We start from the raw sequence: 20,373 nt of genomic DNA on the forward strand, positions 1-20,373 counted from the left end.
TATAAAAACACATTTTATAATAATATGTGAGCAGAAGCACAGAATGGTCTGTATAAAGCAAGGCTACTTTAAACTTCTACTTCTCTAAAACCCTCAGTCTCACATTTCTTTCTTCAAATCACTTGTTTCCTTATTATTCGTTCTCTGGATTTATGCATTGGTTTCACTTCCCCGTTTAATAGCATCATATTTCTGCAGTGTCAACATGTTATTTAGGTTCGGGGAAATAGTTTATTCCACCAACATCTAGAAGTCTAGAAGAAATTGTGTCCCACACGTAGGAAACTTTAAAAGGTGTCATGTAGATTAAAGCTGAAACCACACATTCATGCTTATGTGGTCAAATAGAGAATTGAGTTTGTGAAACTTCCTCCCAATAAGTGTTGCTGCTTGTGCTGATTTCCTGTTTGTGTGACCAAGAAAGTCTAAAATGTCAGGGTGCATAATAAATATCTCTCAGATATTATATCTCTCTAACCCTAACCCTATCACTCTTTTTTCTGCATGGAAGAGATATCTTCAATAATTCAAATTAAATTAACTCATCAAAGTTGTATGTATTAAAGCAGGAGTTTCAAGGCTGGGACTATAGAGTCTCACACAGTAGAGTGTATACCACAGCAGCCCCCTTATATTCATTTGCAACAAATAGTCCACACTCACATAGATATCAGTTCCCTAAATGTGCCTGATTTCTGCTTTACAAACATGACACAGGAACAACAGTATGTATGGATAACAAGGAAGTAATAACGGTGCGAGAGGAAGATGCAATAAAAGACACAAGATAAAAGTAAATGAGATAAAAAAGAGAGACATCTGCAGAATCATTAGAGGGAATCAGGTTGAGTTAAAAGCTAGATTACAAAGGCAGGTTTTGAAATTAGATTTAAAATTGTGGATAGTAGGATAAGACCTAATGTTGGGCAGGAGATTATTCCGGAGTTTAGGGGCAGCAACAGAGAAAACTCGGTCCTCTTTAGAGTTTCAGACGACAGGGGGGATTGAAAGGAGTTGTGAGGAAGACCTCAGTGACCTGGGGGCAGAGCGTGGGATCAGGAGATCAGTGATGCAGTGATACAGCAAGACCACTGAGAGCTTTTTTAAAACCAGTGGGAAAGATATCCTGGATCCAAAACCTGATCCTGAGCAGCTCTAAAGTTTAATCAAATTTAATGGGTTCTTCCGTGACCCATGTACCACATCCTTCCACCAAGTTTCGTGCAGTAATGTTTGTGTAAAGTTGCAACCTAACAGAGACGCGTACAGACAAATGCAGATGAGAATATAATCACCTTGGTGAGGCTAATAACTAATGTTGCATTTTTCACTTCCACTTCACGGAGCCTAAACTGTTTAGAGTCCCCCTGGGGAGGCCCGCCTCCCACTTTGAAACCCTCTTCATTAAAGCATCAATCATACCATAAGTCTGTAAAGAGCGGTGACTCCGGGGTTTTTACAAGCTACCAAAGCAGCAACAAATTCCACGAGGTTGAATTCTGCAAGAATCATGAAATCTGACAACTTCACTGATCACAACATTAAATAGAATCAACATTTCTAAGTGCCTTGCACCCTTTCCTGCACTTTATTGTTTTTATTAACAAGGTACATAAGAAGCTCAGCTCTGGTGTCTCGCAGCACCACAGATACAGGGCTGAATGATTTTGGTCAGGCACATTCATCCCACTATATGCAATTACCTCTGCGTTTCCACTGCTATTTCAGGGGCACCAGGCCACACAGACGCAAACAAACACACCCGTGTCCACAGTCGCATTCAAGTAACCGCACAAGCACATGTACACACATGCACATATTCACATAATGTTACCTCCAGCACACACACAGACACATACACATGCTGCTCCAGATGTTGTTTTGGAGCGCTCCCTCATCCTGTCAGCTCAGACTGTGTATCCATGTTTAGATAAATACACACTTGCTGGCGGAGGTGTGTATTTCACATACCATGTGTTCTGGTTTAATTGAATACTTGTGGCATATGGTTTACTGTGCACTTGGGCCTGCATGGGCACTGAGGGGCCACATACTTCCTTATGTACAGTGCAGCAAAGCACATGTACTGTGGACTACAGGTAGTTCTAGACTGTGTAGAGTATGTGATATGCAGTGAAAGAGGCCTAATTCACATGCACATACACATGTGTTTTCATGTGCATGTCACGGTGCACTATAACCACTATAACCATATGCATGCATGGAAGCACAAACCATCCCATTAACTGTAAAGGCACTTTTACAGCTGCCAGGATGTATGATGCATATCACGTGCTGTCGTACAATATGAGCTTGACGCTTAATTGCCCAACATATGACAACAAGCGTCTCAGGGGGCTCATATTCTACATAATAAAGTTCCTGATTGATGTATACATGCAAATATACCGTGCAGACGCCACCTCCGTACTCTGCTCTTTATCCCAAGACACCTTCGCAGCAGTTTAATACAACAACCAGACTGCACCATAAACACACAGCATTATTCTGTGTCCCTATCGACCTCTCAGGTGTTAGGGTTAGGGGCCGCGGGGTGGGCTTGGCATCTTATTAGTGCCCCTTTGAATGGAGCTTTTCATTCATATGGGATTTACCAAATATTTGGCGCCTATAAAAGTGCCACGCACGGTTTTCTGCATTTTTGCTTTCACAAAAAAAAAACTGAATGTGATTAGTGTTATGTGACGATATCTCCTGGATATCTGGAAGTGGGAATTACACATTCCCTTTGCTTTTAGTTTTCTTTTGAGAAATGGTGTGGTGTCAGCTTTTTTATTAACCGTTATGACTTTTAGCATTAGTGTTGAAATGGTCAAAGTGACCCAGGATCAGGGACAATCCATCAAAAATCTCATTTGCAATTTTGTCTGCCGCCCCAAACAGGAAATGGGGGAAAAGCTGCTCTCTCACGGCCAATCAGCAATTACAGCGATACCATCACTGTTGCTTTGTCTCTGTGGTAGATTTGTGGATAAGAAACACTGCGGCACATTACAGGGAGCCGGTGCAAAAAAAGGCTGAGTTTGATATTTTATCGCTTTTCTTTATTATTATTTCATCATCACCTTTTCAACCGTGTTTCATTGTGGCTCTAAAGAACATTCACCACATTCTCCACAGCAGCTTCAAGGACCGGCAGAGTAACCATATACCCGCCACTTCAAAAAGCCAGTTTGTCATCAGTCTCCCTCCCAAAGCCCTCAGTGCTACATTAACTTCACTTATGTGTCCACAATGCTCAAATTCTTGTGCTCCTTCTGACAACAGTGTCCGTGGGGGCGGGTTGGTGCACGAATCGCCCTCTGATTGCCCAGAGGCTACGTCTCATATCCCTAAAGTCAACTTTCTCCAGCAAGTCTCTGAGGTTTTTCAGTCACAGTAGACTGCATCAGGTTTTAGCTAATAAAACGTACTAACAGCATGACACTTTTAAAAACATTTTGCGTGTCATGTCAACGTGTGCCATCTAACGCCCTTCTAGGTAGGGTTAGGGTTATCTCTATGAACAGATTCTACATGTGAATATTTAGAATCTGTAGGGGAGGGACACGATTTTGGGGATGGAGGCTTTCTGGTTTCCGTCTGCCAATCGACCAATTATGTTTGAGCAGGCGTTGGTTGCCTGCAGGTAAACAGTCCGTGTCGAGAGCAGAAGAGGAGGAACACATGGACTGAATTACATCGAATATCAGCTTTTTAATTTATCTGCATTCATATGCAGATAGCTATTAATAGATATTAATGGCAAAAATGTCATCTGGTCCTAAAACACCTTCAAAAAGTATCGATGTTTGTGTTTTGTGTGGAGAAATGTTGGACTTTAGTTGGACTCAAGAAATAAATGGTTCATACGTAATTTGGTGATACCAGGCTATTTATTTTAAATGTTGTTTACTCAAAACTAAAAAGCTCAAACTCTCACTTTAACTCTAATTTGAGCTGTAGCTGAGTTACAGTAGAGCAGCCCTTCTCGAGGCCATTTAAACAGCCACAGTTGTAGCCGTGGATGTTGTCTGATTGCAGGTTAACTCGGTTTAAAGGACTGTGTGACATGTCGTCCACTTTCACTGTCAGAGCTGCTCAGGGGCTGAATGAGGAAATCAGACCCGAGAGCACCTTCGGTCGTAAAGGGTCTCCGGGTATGACAGGGCCTGTTGTCTGCGTCAGTGCCTGCGCGTGCATGCATGCAAGAGTGTGTGGGGGGCAGGGGAAATACACACTCACACAGGACATGAGGGAGAAGGGGGAGTGTGTTTCTCGCTACAGGGAGGGGAGGAGAAGGGAGGAGGCTTTGCCTGCTCGCTCTCTCTCTGAAGCCTGATTGCAGTGATATAGAAAAAGTTGGTGGGAAGTCAGAGAAAATTGCTCTTTTAAGAGAGTTGTGGTTCTTGGACTTTTCTCACTCTATTTTTGGAAATTTCTTCAGATTTAACGGGAAACAGCTTAAAAGTTGGAGGACAAAGAAGTTTGGTGATATTTCATGAGTGAAAAGATGTCAGACTCTGGAGTCAATCCACACTTGGAGGGGATTATTTCAGATTTTGAAGGTTTGTAATTTGTTTTCCACTTTTTCTTTTCATGTACGATGTTCATGCTGAAGAAGTAAACATCAGCCCGACAGATTTGTATTTGAGTCGTATGAATGTGGACCAATATAATAATATAATAAGAACTGAGCGTGTGTGTGTATGAATGTGTTAAAAACAGGGTGGTGGGCACATTCTAGCCAAGTTCCTGTAGACTGTCATCTGTCATTGATTATACCCAGGTTACGTCAATAATAGAAACAAACACAGCACCGACACCACACACCATTCCAGCACCGGATAGCTCTCAGCTGAAAGCACGGCAGAGGGAGACAGTGGAAACCTCAGCTCTTAAGAGTTAACATCTGTCTAACGCCACATTCAACGTCCACAACTGTGTCTGTACGTTGTTTCCTCAGCCCTTGTGGAGCTGGCATTAAATCCCTTTGTCCTGCTTTTCCTCTGCCATTCATTCTCTCTTCCTTCCCTGCTTCTTTCCTGTTCCTCCTCCGGTCACTCCGCTCCCCTCAGCTGCTCTTTGGCCGTCAGACGCATCACAGACCAATGCTGAGAGCAGAAGCTGGAAAAAAGTAAACATCCTCAGCAATATCTTCTTTACATAACCTCGTTTACATGGATTTATTTAACAGTCACGTGACTGCTCAACTAGCTAGCAAGATTTCATATGTTTAAATTATCTATGTATCTAGGTCCAGCGGAATAAATACATCAAAAAAATGAATTGAAACTCTACAGTAACTGAAAAACCTAGATGACTCAGTTGTTTACTTTTGGTCGGACGTCACTTTGTACAGAACAGTTTGTCTTGAGAGTTTTTATCTGTGAAAGTAACCGAGTTCTCAGTCAGTGGTGGCCAGAAATGTTCATGTACAGCAGCTATTTGCTGGCAGACCATTGTAGTGCCAAGGGGAAGTTACAGGTGGATAGGAAGTCCATGTTAACTAGATTATTCAGAGTTAAAGGGCAATAAATCCACATGCAAATAGCTAATATCGTGACATTGATATTTATGAACCTTTTCCCTGATTACTCAGAGAATAATTCATTGGGCTTGATGAACAAAATCAGGAATGTTTAGGGGACTGATATTTATGAGTGTGTGCAGTTTGATGCAGATCCAGATAAAAATCCGGATCTACTGAGTTTAAATGTGGTTTCATAAGGAGGCTGTTGGGCCTTGCCATTCTAGTTCATTATGCACTGACCATCGACTCCCAGAAAGCACTTGCTGTATCCACTGTCCAATGGTGACTGTCCATCGTCATCTATGTCACCAGGACATCATAAAGGTCAGTATGAACCAGTCTAGGGATTTAATCCAGTATATAAACAACTGCAGACCGAGATGCATGGAAAAACCTTGACTGACGAAATCCCTATTTTATCCCAGATCATTTTCTTTTCCAGTACATTGCTCTGCGCTGTATCTCACACTGAGAAGGAAATGGGCACAGAGAGGGTGAGCACACTAAACACGTAATGATGCCTCTTTGGATGGACTCATGAGCGTGTGGCACTGTTATGGAAAGAGGGGGTGATAGAAACCACAAACTGAAATTTCTGGTTTCTAAAGGGTAGAAAGCATGTCTCTCTGAATCTAAATGAGTCTCCAAAGAATAAGCCAAGGATAAGCTCTTATTTGAATATCCAGAGAGGTTCCGCAGAGTCGGACGTGGGCTCATGCTGTGTTGTCCAACCTAAACTGAGCTGACTGTGTCCAGTCCAAGGTAATTTGGGCTGATTATCTGCTCAGAGGTGCCATGTTGTTGCTGCATTGTGGAATGTGAACACAGAGAGGAAACTGACATAGAAATGGAGAGAGTGTGTAAACCCGGCACAGAGGCCAAAGTGTGTTATTAAGTTGGTTCAGGTTGGTCATGTGTGTAAATACCACACTTTCTTAACTGTTCTCTGTTGTCCAATTACAACTATATTATAGTAACACACAAGCATGTAAGGCATTGTTGTTAGTCCAGTTAAATTAAAAATGTTTTTTGTCCCCCTTCATATACTTTGTGTTATTGCCAGACTCACACACATAATGTGCACACATACAAATTAATCTCTGAGAGATTGTAGCTCTGCATTATCATGTTCTCCGCCAAATATTATATTTTACAGGCAGTTTCATTGTTTAATGATTCATGTGTAAGAAGTGCATGGCTCGCATATTTTAATTTCTGCTCCGAGGTCACGGAGCTACGATTAATCACTTGTAATCTCCATGTTGCAAGCCCCCCCCCCACTCTCCGTTTGCATCAGGACTTCATTGAGAGACCAAACAGTGTGTGTGTGTCAACAGGTGTTAAGTGGAATGCAGCCGCTCTCTTTATACCTGCTCTGGACACTGATGTAAATCAATCTGCTTGTGAATGAGATAGTTAACCAACCTTTGATCAAAGCAACACAACAAGGCTTTACCTGTCACAGGTTGAGGCCTGAAGCTAAGCACCAGGTCAGTTATTTGGCAGCTGCCTGGATGGCTTTAGTGCGTGTGTGTGTTTGTGTGTGTGTGTGCGTGCATGCTGAAATTTTCTATTGTTTTATTTATGTATTATTTTAGTGTTCAGATGCTCCTTTTAAAGATATCATGCGTCAATATTGCTGCAAAATGAATGAACATTTAGACCCAATCTCTGCAGCAGTTTCCTCTGACATGTCTCCCCTCTTTACGCCTTTAACTCTCCCAGAATTCCTTTGTGCTGGACACAGGGTGTTGGCCAGGCCAGTAGAGAACCATGCAGTAAAGCTTTCTGGTCAGCATTAGTAAACACAGCACCATCATTGGGCCGTAAGATGTTTGATAATGTGGCAGTAAAGTTTCACCTGACCAAGCAAAATACAATAGGATACAATTCTATCATTCCTTGTAGATATATAAACAAATATGTACAATCACAGTCATACAGAACTATCTTCAGTGACAAGAAGAACAAAGAGTCTTGTAATAGATGTTGTGTTCTCCACAGGGTCATGATGTTAGAAACATGGCCTCACTGTGGGACCACATACATTCCTGGATATGTTTGAAATATGCCCTCACCTTGAAAAATTATTACTGCAGTTTGTATAAAGTAAAACTATTGATGGCATAGTTTTTGAAAGCATCCTCATTTCATTTTTATTGACTTAAACTTCATATTTATATTTTAGATATTGACATCATCATGACAAGACGTTAAGCTGGATGATGTCTGGACATTATTTGGACTTGGCCTTTTACATGCGAAGAACGCAGCCGGAGATTATCTGGGTCAGACGCGTTCACAAAATAGGAAAATCTGTGGAACCTTAAGACCAGAGGTGGCACCTGGTAGATCATGCAGGAAGCAGGACATCAAGTTAAAAATCGGCTCCAGAAATTATGCTTATTTGTCTACAGCACATCGACACCCGGCGTCGCTCCTTTTCGTCAATAGCTGTTGAATATAGTTGTCTCTCTACGTTGACATCCTCATTGGTGTGGCAGGAAAACTCACATACAGCCTCTGTGGATAATTTCAGGAGATTATCCAGAGTTCAGTGCATGTCTGAGAGCTTTTTGTGTACACTGCAACATCAGAGAACTTCTCCATATCACTGTCAGTGTCCACTAACACCAGTGATAGAGAACTGAAGAAGTGGCAACTTTATCTTTGACCTGTTTTAACCTCCTCATTTCTCACGCTGCATCCTTTTGTCTCTCTATCTCGTCTCCTTTCTCCTTCCTTCCCTCCTGTCTCTCTGTTTGCTTTCCTCCCTCCGACTCCGACTATCTCTTATTCGTGCATCTGGGCCGAGATGATACTGAGTGTTTATGTTGGTTGGTTGGAACGTCCTTGAGTACAGTCTAAGTGATGACACGGATGATAAAGAGGCAGAGTGGCCTAACACCTGGGCTGGATTACAAAAACAAATGACCGTGAACCAAAGTGAGGACACAGATGCCTCCATCTTTGTTTTCGTTGCACCATGAAATTCAGAGCTGTATTGTCTGTCGTCCCACATGAGACACGGTGAGGTACTGGACGCTGGGCGGTGATAGGTAGCGGAGGGACGTGGGGAGACGAGGCTCCTGGCTGCTGTTAACGAGGTTCCTCTGAGGTGGACGGCACCTCTTGTTTCCAGCTCATAGTCTGGGAATGCTGCTTCACTGGGACCAATACTCCTTCATCCATATGTCAGTCCCACACTGCACAAATACTCAGGATATTCACGGTAAAGAATATCCTTCCTTAGCCGTTTGGCTTCGGCTAAACAAGAAACTGAACCACTGACTGGTTGGGCGACAATTAAATCGACCAAGGAGGTTATGCTTTCCCCGAAGTTTTTGTGTGTGTGTGTGTGTTTGTTTAGCAGGATTATGCAAAAACTACTGAATGGATTACTGTGAGATGTGGTGGAAGGAAGTGGTGCGGGTCAGGGAAGAACCCATTAAATGTTGGCATAGATCTGGATCAGGGGGCAGATTCAGGATTTCTTTTTCATTTCTGTAACGTTGGGACGTAGGGTGTTTTTAGACATTTTTTCCAATTTCTCAACAAATAATGCAAAGATCTTTATGGAAAAAAATCTGGCACCTGTACTGTAATATCTATGAACATCAATGATGCAAATTGATCGAGATTTTGTGAATCAAAATAATTATTTTATTTGGAGGAGTAATCTTTATTCAGTAACTGTACAATAACAATATCAGAGAGTGGATATTTTGTCTGTTTAATGTGAGCAGTTTGTGGAAAACGTCTGTTTACATGTATCTGATTTTAATATGCTATACGGTGATAAAGTGGCCAATCAGCTTTGGCAAATGTATGCGTTCTCCGAGTGCCCTTTTACTCTGATTGAGAAATGCCCGATGTTAAAGAACAGCATTAAACCACAGCGAGATTCTGCTCTTAAATCATGCACACTCGACTGCGCAGTCTCTAAATACAAACAAACAGCGAGTCCTCAGCTCCAGGCCTGCGCCCGAGGGCATATAATCACAAAGCAGCCAAACACAGAGCTACTAATCTAAGATCACTTAACAGGTCACCGGCAAAAACAGCGTCTATGTTCGGCTTTTATTATGACGAATCTTGTGAATGTGCGTCCTGATTTCTCTCCCGTGTTCAGCCTCGGCTCTCACATTTACAGCTCTTCCAAAATATAACAAAAGCCTGCAGCGGGGGTCAAGAGATGACAGACTGTCGACAGTTTCTGAAGTGCTGGGACTCTCAGAGGAGGATGAAATGATTCGCGAAACACTCAATACAGTCTGAGCGTGCATACAACCTTTCGGCTCCTTGTGAAATCTGCAGAGCCATGTTGGCAGAACGACTTATTCTCTGGCCGGAGTTGAAAGTGGCCACAGCCTTGGACTCGATCTCTGCAATCATAAAAAAAAAAAAAAAAGAAGTCGGAGGAGGAGGAGAGCAGGGGTAAGAAGGACACAGTCCAGTGGCGTTGTGGATTTGGACACCACTTATAAATTGCAAGTTTACTGTTGTATGTAATTTTCTTATATGTATATCTAAAGGATGGATTTTAAAGCGATTTCACGGGGCGCCATATTGGATATTGAACTCTGCTCTCATCAGAACTTGAAGAAAATAAATGATGGGAGCGTGAGGAAATGGCTCGAAGTGGGTATTTAATGTCTAAGGCCTTTTTTATGCTTATTAAGACACATTTCATGCTTTCCTCCCATAATGTAGGGAACGTAAAACGATCTGGGGCGACATAACCTTACAGCCATATCTTATAAAACCAGTGTTTTACTATCTGAATGCCACAAATGAAAGGTAACCAAGCTTCAAGGTCTAGAAAAACAGTGAACAGGGAGGGACAGGGAGGGGGGGTTAAGGAGATTTGTATCACAAATCACCGTAAACTGCAGATCCGTTTATTCCTGTGGTGAACGAGAACGTCCTTGGTGCGTCCGGCGAGGACGGGAAGAGAGCGAGACGTTGGCTGCGGCCTGAATTTTTGTTAGAGGGTAAATTGTATCAAATGTCCACCATGTTGGAGCGAGGCAGTAAATTAGATTAGCGGTGCCGGCCGATGTGTGCGGGTAGACGGCGTTGATGTGATTGTGTTGAGCTCCACATCCACTGAGGTTGTTTTGGCCTTACCCAGCGAGCAGCGGGGCCGGGGCATGGTCCTCTCCCTGTGGGTGTAGTCGCTTAAAAATAAACACGTATACATTCCCGTAACACATACTCACTCCTTTTTTACAAGCACTTTGAACAGAACTCCATACAGTTACATAAAGCAAAGTGGTGTGTGTCAGCACTCACACACACTCACACACACCACATGCCACAAAGGGATCAAATAATCAGCGCTGAGTTTGGGATTGTTGGAAACAGGAGATGATCTTAAGGGCGTGCGTGAGCGGACTGGTCCAACTAGTGTGTCATTTTGATAGCAGCTCCTGGCCACTGGCTTGGCACAGCAACAACTCGATGGGAGTCAAATTCAAGTTGACTTTGAGCCAGCGCGGTCTTCCCAGGGGGCGATTCCATCCCTCGGTATCTTCGTCTTGGACGGCGCAGCCACTTTCTCACGTCACAGCCGAGGGGAAGGATGTGCTTCTCTCGCTGTGCCCATGTTGCTCATTAATTGCGAAACTTTTTCTTTTTGCCCTAAATGCCTGGCAGTCTGCATGCATCACAGCATCACTCTGTCTGAAACCCCAGAATTTGTGTATAACACTCGTGTTGCATTTAATTCATATGTTGTTTCAGTGTAGTGAAAACTGTTTGTGATGGGGAATGTAATGGCATCAGATAGAAATTGTTGCATTTTGTTGCCACCAAAATTGCCTCTACAGCCGCTCCACCCTCCAGCCACAGAGTCTTTACTAGTTGGATGCCGTTCGTATTATGTTTTAGAGAAACAATTCACTTTGTTCAATGCTCATTTAACTGGTGTGATCTTTTTTAATGAACATTTTATTGTATTGTTCTTCGGTCCTAAAAACAGCAATCTTGACCCACAAATACTTTATAAGGGGCCGATGAGCTTGTTTTGCTTTTAGAAATGTTTTAGAAAAGTTAAGAGTAAGTAAATGTGTTTTTGATGTGGTCTGTTCTGCTGCATATAAACTGTGGGAAAAGTAACAAAGTACATTTGCTCAAATACTTTGCACTTGATACTACACTTGAGTGTTTCCATACGTCCTCGATACAACATTTGCATGAGAAACATTGTCCTTTTTACTGTAATTCATTTATTTTGGTCTGTGGCCCGTTATAAAAAACGCTGTCTACGTGGGGACCTTTTTACAGTCACAATCTTTTAGGTCACTAATACTTCAGTTCACAACAGTTTCAGTTCTACTTATTAACAGTGTTGTCTACAGACTGTATGGGCCAAAGGTCGCCCTGTCATTGGTCTTGTTTTTTCTGGCCGAAACTACATGTATATACTGTTTACCTGTATACCAAGTCAATATTGGACTTTAGGCTTAGATATTTTGCTAGAAAACAAATACGAGTATATGTCTATTTACATTTCAACATGTATGCCAAATAAATAAATAAAATATATAAATTTAGTTCATGATAATTTTCCCTTCAGCTACATACACTGTGTATTTGCTGTTGCAGTTAAGTTGCAAAGACATAATTTCCTTGTTACCAACTCCTAAGCACATTCAATTTTCAATTATGTCAAACACACAAAAACCCCAGATCATTATGTTGTATGTCAATTCTTTTTAAAAGGTTACGCAACTGAACACCAATATAGTTCCCAATCAATTTTCTGCCAATAAGGAATTGATCAGTCGTGTTGTCTATGTCCCTCACATGCAGCTCTAAAGAGGTCCTTTGAGGTGGAGGATGTCGACACTTCATCTCACTCCTCCCCCGGATCCCGCCGGACGACCAGCTCCCCTCACCGCAACGCCATGTCCCCCACCAGCATCTACTACCGTGACCTGGGCACCGCGGCCAACAACAACAACAACCTCAACTTCACCCAGCCCCGCTCCATCATGGGTGGAGGAGGCTCCAAGACCCCCGAGCCTGTGTCGCGCCGCTCCGAGCTTTCCATCGACATCTCCTCTTCGTCCAGCAAGCAGGTGGATAACCTCACCAGCCCCGCCTCCTCACGATTTGTGACCAGCAGCACCGTGAAACGCCCCGAGGTCCTGGGTCACTCTAAGACCCCCGAGCTGGGCCACAAGAGGGAGGTCACTTTTGCCAAGACACCCAGTGACTCCCCTGTGATCCGGCGCAATGAGGGTAACAGTAACAACAACGGGACCAGCCGCCCCCCCGAGCAGAATCACGCTCGCAAGTTTGAGCCCCCCAGTCCCGGGGATGTACGTAAACCTGAAATCAGCATCACCAGAGCTCCTGCGGAGAACAACGGCCACCACCCAGCGGTGCACCACCCACACCACCCCAACCCACACCACAACACCATCGTGACCACCTTCCGCTGCTCCTCACCGAACCATGGACGCAGATCCCCCAACCCAGAAAGTAAGTCACCCGTTCCAGCCACTTCCTGAAACTGTCAGACACCTCCTCTAAACACAACTGCATCATTATGAGGAACTTGAAGTGGGGATTCTTGGCATTTATTTGGTGATATGTTCACTTCCCTCTGATTTCTACTCTTTGCCTGTTGGATGGCTGTGAGGTAACAACCCTCTTATTATTTCTGTTGATCGGTTTGCCCTCACTGCTGATAGAAAGTACAAACACAGGACTTTAGTGCAACAAAACAAATCATTACAAATTAAGATTCTGTCCGTCATTCTTGTGTAAGGGCCCTTTACAGCACCAGACCACACAACTGCTGCTGCTCTCCAGGCTGCTCCAAGCAGGTGTAACAGTTTGGGGGCTTCTTCCATAGTTGCAGTCACGATTACAACCCCCATGTTGTCTGAGGAAAAAAGAGGTAATCATTGTTTCGGTGAATTCTTCGGGCAGATTGTCGAGGCCTAAAATTTCCTCTAAACCCACGTTTATCATTAAGAAACATGCTTTTAGAACAAATGAAGAACAAAACAAAGAACAGATTACTGCAGATAATGTACCTTGTTAACATGCTTCAATCCTTTTCTGTCTGTGACATCGTTTCCTTTAAATCTTTTATAGATTCTCTCTTTTTGGCTTGATGTGTAAAGTCTGAATTGGAGACGCCTGTCATGTTTGAATTGAGCAGAGCATTTAGTAGTTTAATGCGGCAGTGTCATAAGTGGAGAGGAGATTAAAGTGAGTGTAACAGGCGATCCGAAGCTCCAGTTAAAACAGTCATATTTTCTTATGTGATGAGGAAGGAGGAACTCTTTACTCTTAGCTCACAGTCACACCACACTGACTAAAAAAGTCTTGTCACATTTTCCAGATGTAAATTCACGTAGACTGATTTGTTTGAACTTTTTGTTTCTTATCTTTTGCTGCTTCTCTTCTCACTTTGAGACTGTCGTTGTGAAGAAGAATTCCATAACAGGAGTGGGTCTGTTTGATTAATCTGATGTCTGCACGTCTGTCAGTAACACAAGTAACCGTGTCCTCTGAGGCCGATCTGTCAGTAGGAACAGCAGACTGTCTGTATTTGTGGTTGTCCATGTCTGTTCATGCAGAATTGGAGCCGGCGTGGCTTTTTTGTTATGTGATAAAAGCATAACCTTGGCAGCACCAGAACAGTGGTGCAGCAGTTAAATAGTAATTAGTATTAAAGCACATGAAACACAGAGAGTCAGATTTAAGGCCACAGAGTTTCTATGGAGCAGCTTGTGAATTGATTGAAAACAGTTTAAATGTTTTTTAACTTCCCACCTAAGTAAGCCGAACGTAAGGCTTCATCCATCTTGAAAAAGATTTGTTGTATCAGTTTAAATTCCTTTCTATACTAACACGCCTGAAACACATATCACGTGACCACTCGTGTACACTGGGCATGCACGTGCCGATGTGCACGGAGTGCTTGAATAATAGCTTGTCTCCTACACATGTAAGCAGTGGTATCATTGTAAAATGCAGAATTTAACTGCACTTTAGCAATGCTAGTAATTGATTATTCATATTGTGTCCTACTAGCCGAGGCTAATGCCGGTCGCTTTCTTACAGGAGGGGTCATGTGATGGGAGCCTGACGAATCAGCAAAGGCTACGTCATGACCAAAAAGACCCAATTAGCAAGCAGTTGTGAGTGGCTACGTCATTGTTTCCCAACATCTCAGTTTCTGACTGTCCAGAATAAAACGCTGCCCGGAGTTTTTAAACTAAAACGGTACCAGCAGCGTTTTCAAACTCTAAACAGCTCTAAAACGCTGGAGTGGAGTTGGTGCCAGGCGTATCCGTTGCAGTTTTCACACGGTTACGCAGTATGGATGTGCCCTAAGCTCCTTCACAGCTACACAACAAGTAGGGGCATTAACAACACAAGAGCAACCTATATATTTAGTGGGTTATATGAAACTTAATCTGCATAAACTTTTTATCACATGGTGGCAGCGGAAAGAAGTTGTAAACTGTTAAAGTTGCGGTGGTAAAAGTGTTATATTCTTGCATTGTGTCACATCCTGCAGTTGCAGATCAGTATCATCATTCTGTTCAAGAGGTATTTTTATCCACCTGATGAGTGTTAGTTACTTGTTTGGATTTAGTCTAATATTTGCTCTGTGTTTGGTCTCCACCAGACCCTCAGGGGAGCATCTGGATATAGCTCAGCTAACTCTTTGTTTCTGGAGTGTGGTGCTCAGCAGGTACTGTGAGCTTTTAGAGCTTTTTTGAGGGAAACATCTATCTGCTGCAGCCAAAAATTAAACTATGACAGACGTGAGGCACAACAACAAAACTATGTTAGAAAGGCGAGACATGTTCTAAAAATCTGACTGATAATTGTCTATAGCCTCAGTGAGTGACCCCTATCATATCGTTTTTATATTTATCGAACTATCATCATATATCATTATAGAAAATATTAATTATAGCCACTTCTTCTATCTGTTATTTATGTATCAGTGTCTTTACTCACAAAACAACTGTAAGAGGAAAAACTGTGTTGTATTGCATCGGTGTCCCAGTATTAAACACCCTGCCAAGTATTTTATAATTAGCTCTTGATGAAACATAATGATGGGTGTGTTTTCTTGATGATTTAGGTCATTTGAGGTTATATAATCCTGGTTTGTACTTTATACACGGCCCGAAGCTGAAATACCCAAAAGTCTCTGAAGTAATGCACTTTGTCATTTGGCTGATGTTTCGTAGGCACATTTCCCACAGTATATTTAAACACTGACCCAGTGTGTGTATCATGTTGCCATAAAGTTCCTACTGCATGTGACTATAAATTTCTCATCTGTGCTGAAACTTTTACATGGCCCTCTTCTAGATTATAGAGGTCATAGCTACTTATTTGTCAGTAAGGAGAGGGCCTAACCGAGATCTAAGTGAGGGGTAAACTTCCTGCTGGCCCCATGTATAATATTCACAGATTTAAAATAACTGAAATTTAGTCATCTCTAAGATCCAAGTTCTATCCAAGACCCATTGGTCTGGTGGCATGTGTGAAATGGGTATATTTATAAATAATTATTTGCCGTATTGCTCCAATTCCAAGTAATTATTTATAAATTAGCAATTATTTAACGTTGTTTTTAAATATATTTTTCCATTCGGCTGTCAACTTGTCACAAGTGTATTTGATAAGCCGCTTTCCGGCCCATTCAGTCGTTCCAAGAGGAAATTACATCACACACACACACACACACACACACACACACACACACACACACACACACACACACACACACACACACACACACAGAATATCCTGTGCTGTTCCGTCCGATTGTTTTCCCCGCTGTGTGACCTCACTGCAGTGCACTTCCTTTCTCCGCTCTCATGTGATCTACGTCACTCAGCTTCCTCGCCGCCCTCCTTCTGTGTTCTGATCTGAAGCGTCACAGAGGGTGAAAGGTCAATGTGAAGTGATATGTGGACACACGTGCAGAGACAAGTGAACTTTAGTAGGTGTATTGATGAGAAAGTACATCAATCTTTGCTTGCAGTCAGCAGAGCAGAGGACACATAGACACACATGTACTGTTGGACTTGAAAGGATGCCAATTTATTTCATTTATAAGAAGCAAAATCCCATTGTGTGCAGCTCGTGTGTTTAAGGGTCAAAGTGACAAAACTATTGGATCTAGTGTGAAATCCATAATAATTGTTATGTACACAAAGAAATGTATAGATGTGTATGAAACACATTTTAATACTCGACTCTAATGAACTGTAGTTTATAGCTTCAAGTGCTGGCAGATGTACAAGAATCCACAGTAAATGTTATGACTTAAATTTGATGAAATAAGTGATATTCTGGGGTAAAAAAATAACAAAGAAAAACACGAGCTTTAAGTTCACTTCGGGCTACAGACACGATAGACTGGCTGTGATTTTTATCTGGTCTGCTCCTATGTGTTGAGCCAGATGGGAAACCTTATCTTGACAGGCGGGCCTGCTGTTCATCAATCCATCACACGCTGCAGAGGGAGCTCTATCTAACATCTCGAGACACAAACCACCACCTGGGATCAGAAATAGCCCAGTCGCACCACATTTCAAATTTAAGTCACGTTGTCTCAGTTGGAGACTCTTACGTTCAGTGATTCCAGTATATTCATCCTTAAATTATAATGATTAATATACAAAATTAGGGGTCATTAGAGAGGGAGGTTGACCATGAATAGTGTAGTCATCACTATGCCAACTGGTGGGTTGTCATGGAGTGGGTCTCATCCAGTAGCTTCATTTTGTTACTCCCTTAGTGTTTTATTGTGATACAGGAGAAAATATTTAACCCTTTGATACACAAGATGTGCAAACTCCTTCACAACATGAGTCAAAAAGAACCTGTGTTGATTTCCTGTGTTATTTCATGCATGGCTTGTTGTTTCTTTTGTTTATTCTTTTATAGCTTATTCTTCCTTCTGTATTTAGGAGAAGGCTCCTTTGATGATGACATAGAACACTCATGTCATCACAGGAGCCTTCTTCTTTTAGGAGAGCTAGATTCCAAGACAAAGTCTAGGTCCTCAGCATCAGAGATTTCAGACTGAAGAACAAGAATTGCCTCCTCATTTACCTCATCCTGTTCTTCAGGCAGCATCTTTATGATACGGTCGGTAAGTCTGAAATGATTGCGACCAGCCATACTAACACTCTGGAAAAAGAAAATCAAAAGCATATTTTCAAATGCATATCAATCAGTCTATTAAGTATATACTGTTATATTTTATTTTGTTGATCTAGCTATGGTTAGCTAGCCAAAAAAAGACGCCAGCTAGCTAACAGCTAGTAAGCATTTTACGTATTTCTCTTTCTCACTAGTAATGGATTGTAAAATAAGACTTACACGCATCAGATGTGCAAAGCAGCCGTGTGAAATGAATGGTAGGTGTTCCGTAGTGAATACACACTGTATTGGTCATTTTTGACCCATGTCTGTGTTATGGAAGTTTCCTGGAAGCTGGTGAAAAGGAGAACTCAGGCAGCAGCTGATGTCTTATGCAGAAGGTTTTAATGTAGACTTGATGCATCAAGGAGAACAGAAGGTGAAACAATATACAAACGCTAACAGAGTAACATGAGCAATTGTCACCCCCCAGTCTGAAGATGTCTCCCACAGCATCCCAGTATATCTTCCTCTACTTGGGTCACCCATTCCAACGGCACATCCATGAATGGCTAGAATTGCTGTCACTCTCTATGTTACATGTAGGTGTTCGCATCCTATTGGACAGTTTAGTCTAAATATGTATTCCTAAATCACATTGTGTCCTTACGTCTTGCCACTGGTGAAATACACAAAAGAGTTGAAGTTGGTGAGAGTTGAAGTTGGTGCCTCTCTGTCTGGGGCATCTGAGTTAGATATGAAAGTCCCACAACGTAGACACTACAATGTACTGTAGGTGGCCCCTTATCTGACCTGACCTGACCTTGGGTCCTGCTTAGATAGAGAAGGGAGTATCTGTGGAATTAGACAGGCATTATTCTCCTGTACAGATATAGTGTAATATACTGAATGATGAAATTCATTCACTGCAAAGAAATAGAAAATAAAAACTGAGCCGGGTCACTTTTGACCTATGTTGTGTATCAAAGGGTTAAGAGCTGCACTAAAAAAAGGTGGAACAGGAAATGGAGGGTATGGATGTACTGAAATGTGTATTTCAAGGTTCACTCCATGTTGTGCCATTGTGTCGCGTCTTCCTGTTGTGATGGCAAAGAACAAAAGAGGTGTCCTTATTTCAACCGAGCAGATGCTGAGGTGGAATTAACCGTAGCTTTGCCTAAATAAACAGATTATCTTGTAGTACATTTGTTCTCCTAATGGAGGTGTAGTCATTACGGACGAAGGAGCAAGTGAAGCCATTTGTCTCTGGTCTGGATTGACCTTCTGAAAGTGGGGAGGAGGAGCCAGCAGAAGGCTGAGGGTGATTTGTCTCTGCTTGTCCATAGGTCGGGAAAGGGCACACACACACGCGCACGCACACACACACAAACGCACTTTCTTCATCTCATATTTGTCTTACTTTTGTTGTCTTTCAATGACACATCTCCACACACACACAAACACATTTCTTCATCTCAAAATTGTATTCCTTTAGTTTTCTTTCAACAACACGCACACACACACAGACACACACACACACACACATGCAGGCACCTTCAGGCGGAGGCATATCCGAGGTCAGTCCTCTCGCAGTGTAATTACCCTGGACTGATCCCAGCCCATTACTCAGTGTGACCTGTTGACTAATTACCAAGAGAAAAAAGAGAGAGGCAGACAAATGAAAGTCAGTATTTTGCCTGTTTGAGCTTTTGACCTGAGAATAACATCATTGTGAAGTTTCATGCACTACGTAGCTGCATTATGAGGCTGAGGAGGGGTCCTACACGTTACGATGTTACTCTGTCAGAGTCCAAAACAATCCAAGGCCTTTAATCTCCCCACCTCATCTTAAGCTCTGTCTTCATTTACTCACAATTGAAACAACATGGTGAAAGAGGAAGAAGAGAGGAAGCCAAACTAAGAAAGCCTCAGGGCTTAAATACAAAACACCTCAGTGAAGTCTAATCAATCACAAATATCAGACAACTTAAATATTAGCATTGCTTTAATGAATTACACATTGAGAGCACTTTCTATTGCACTCAAATCTTCTTTATCTTCGCCTTCAGATGATCACACGATGACGTTCTCGCTCTGAGGCACAGATTGTCCCTGACTGTGTCTTTGCTTTGCTGCCAAACAACGTGCCGTCTTGCTCACTTGAAGTCAGTGAGCCTCTAAACCCTTACGTCTGTCTTTTCAGCTCGAAAAATGTCCCGCAGTGAGAACAGTGACAAGTGTCACTTCTCATTTACTCCACTGTGACCACACACCGTGAGCGTGCTTCCTACTGAGGCCACAAGGAGGCAGTGTTTGACAGGTAAACCCCAGTTAGACAGTGAATCTGACTGGTGGGTGAAATGAAGCAGTTTTTTCGTGGTTTTAAAGCCAACACCTGAAAATGACTGTGAAACTGCCTTAAACAAATCCAGTGTCTGAAGTGCATTGGTTCAGTTGCTATAGAAGTGCATCAACATGCAGACGTCAGGCTTTTTCCTGTTCGTGTCTGATGAAAGTTTTTCATACGCAAATGTATATCTCGAGGAGAGGAATTTATTCAAGACAACGTCATGCAGCGGTTTGAAGTGTGTGGACATTAACAAAAGTGGGCATAAAGGGTTTCCTTTTTAATGACCATCTTACATTGAAGGAGGAGGAGCCCCGCTGCCCCAGATAAACACACACACACACACACACAC

At 42.4% G+C, this 20,373-nt stretch overlaps 1 protein-coding gene across 6 annotated transcripts in view; it reads left to right on the top strand.

The window, feature by feature from the left end:
* sept9b (septin 9b) overlaps window positions 1–20,373 on the top strand; it is a 76,226-nt gene that overhangs the window by 19,419 nt on the left and 36,434 nt on the right. For 3 of the 6 annotated variants that reach the window (XR_007034692.1, XR_007034691.1, XM_047341906.1), the window contains exons 1-2: window positions 4,357–4,568; window positions 12,350–13,024. The exons of 1 other annotated variant lie outside the window; for it this stretch is intronic. Coding sequence is in view for 3 of the 5 variants with exons in the window: in XM_047341906.1 (XP_047197862.1) it covers window positions 4,502–4,568; window positions 12,350–13,024 (742 nt within the window). In the remaining 2 variants the exon portion in view is untranslated. Of the gene's footprint in view, window positions 1–4,356; window positions 4,569–12,349; window positions 13,025–20,373 lie in introns of those variants that run through there. 2 more of the 6 variants (XM_035167856.2, XM_035167864.2) reach the window with 1 other exon arrangement.

This window comes from Hippoglossus stenolepis, chromosome 2 (assembly GCF_022539355.2).
Source record: "Hippoglossus stenolepis isolate QCI-W04-F060 chromosome 2, HSTE1.2, whole genome shotgun sequence".
In the NCBI taxonomy this organism is placed as follows: Eukaryota; Metazoa; Chordata; class Actinopteri; order Pleuronectiformes; family Pleuronectidae; genus Hippoglossus; species Hippoglossus stenolepis.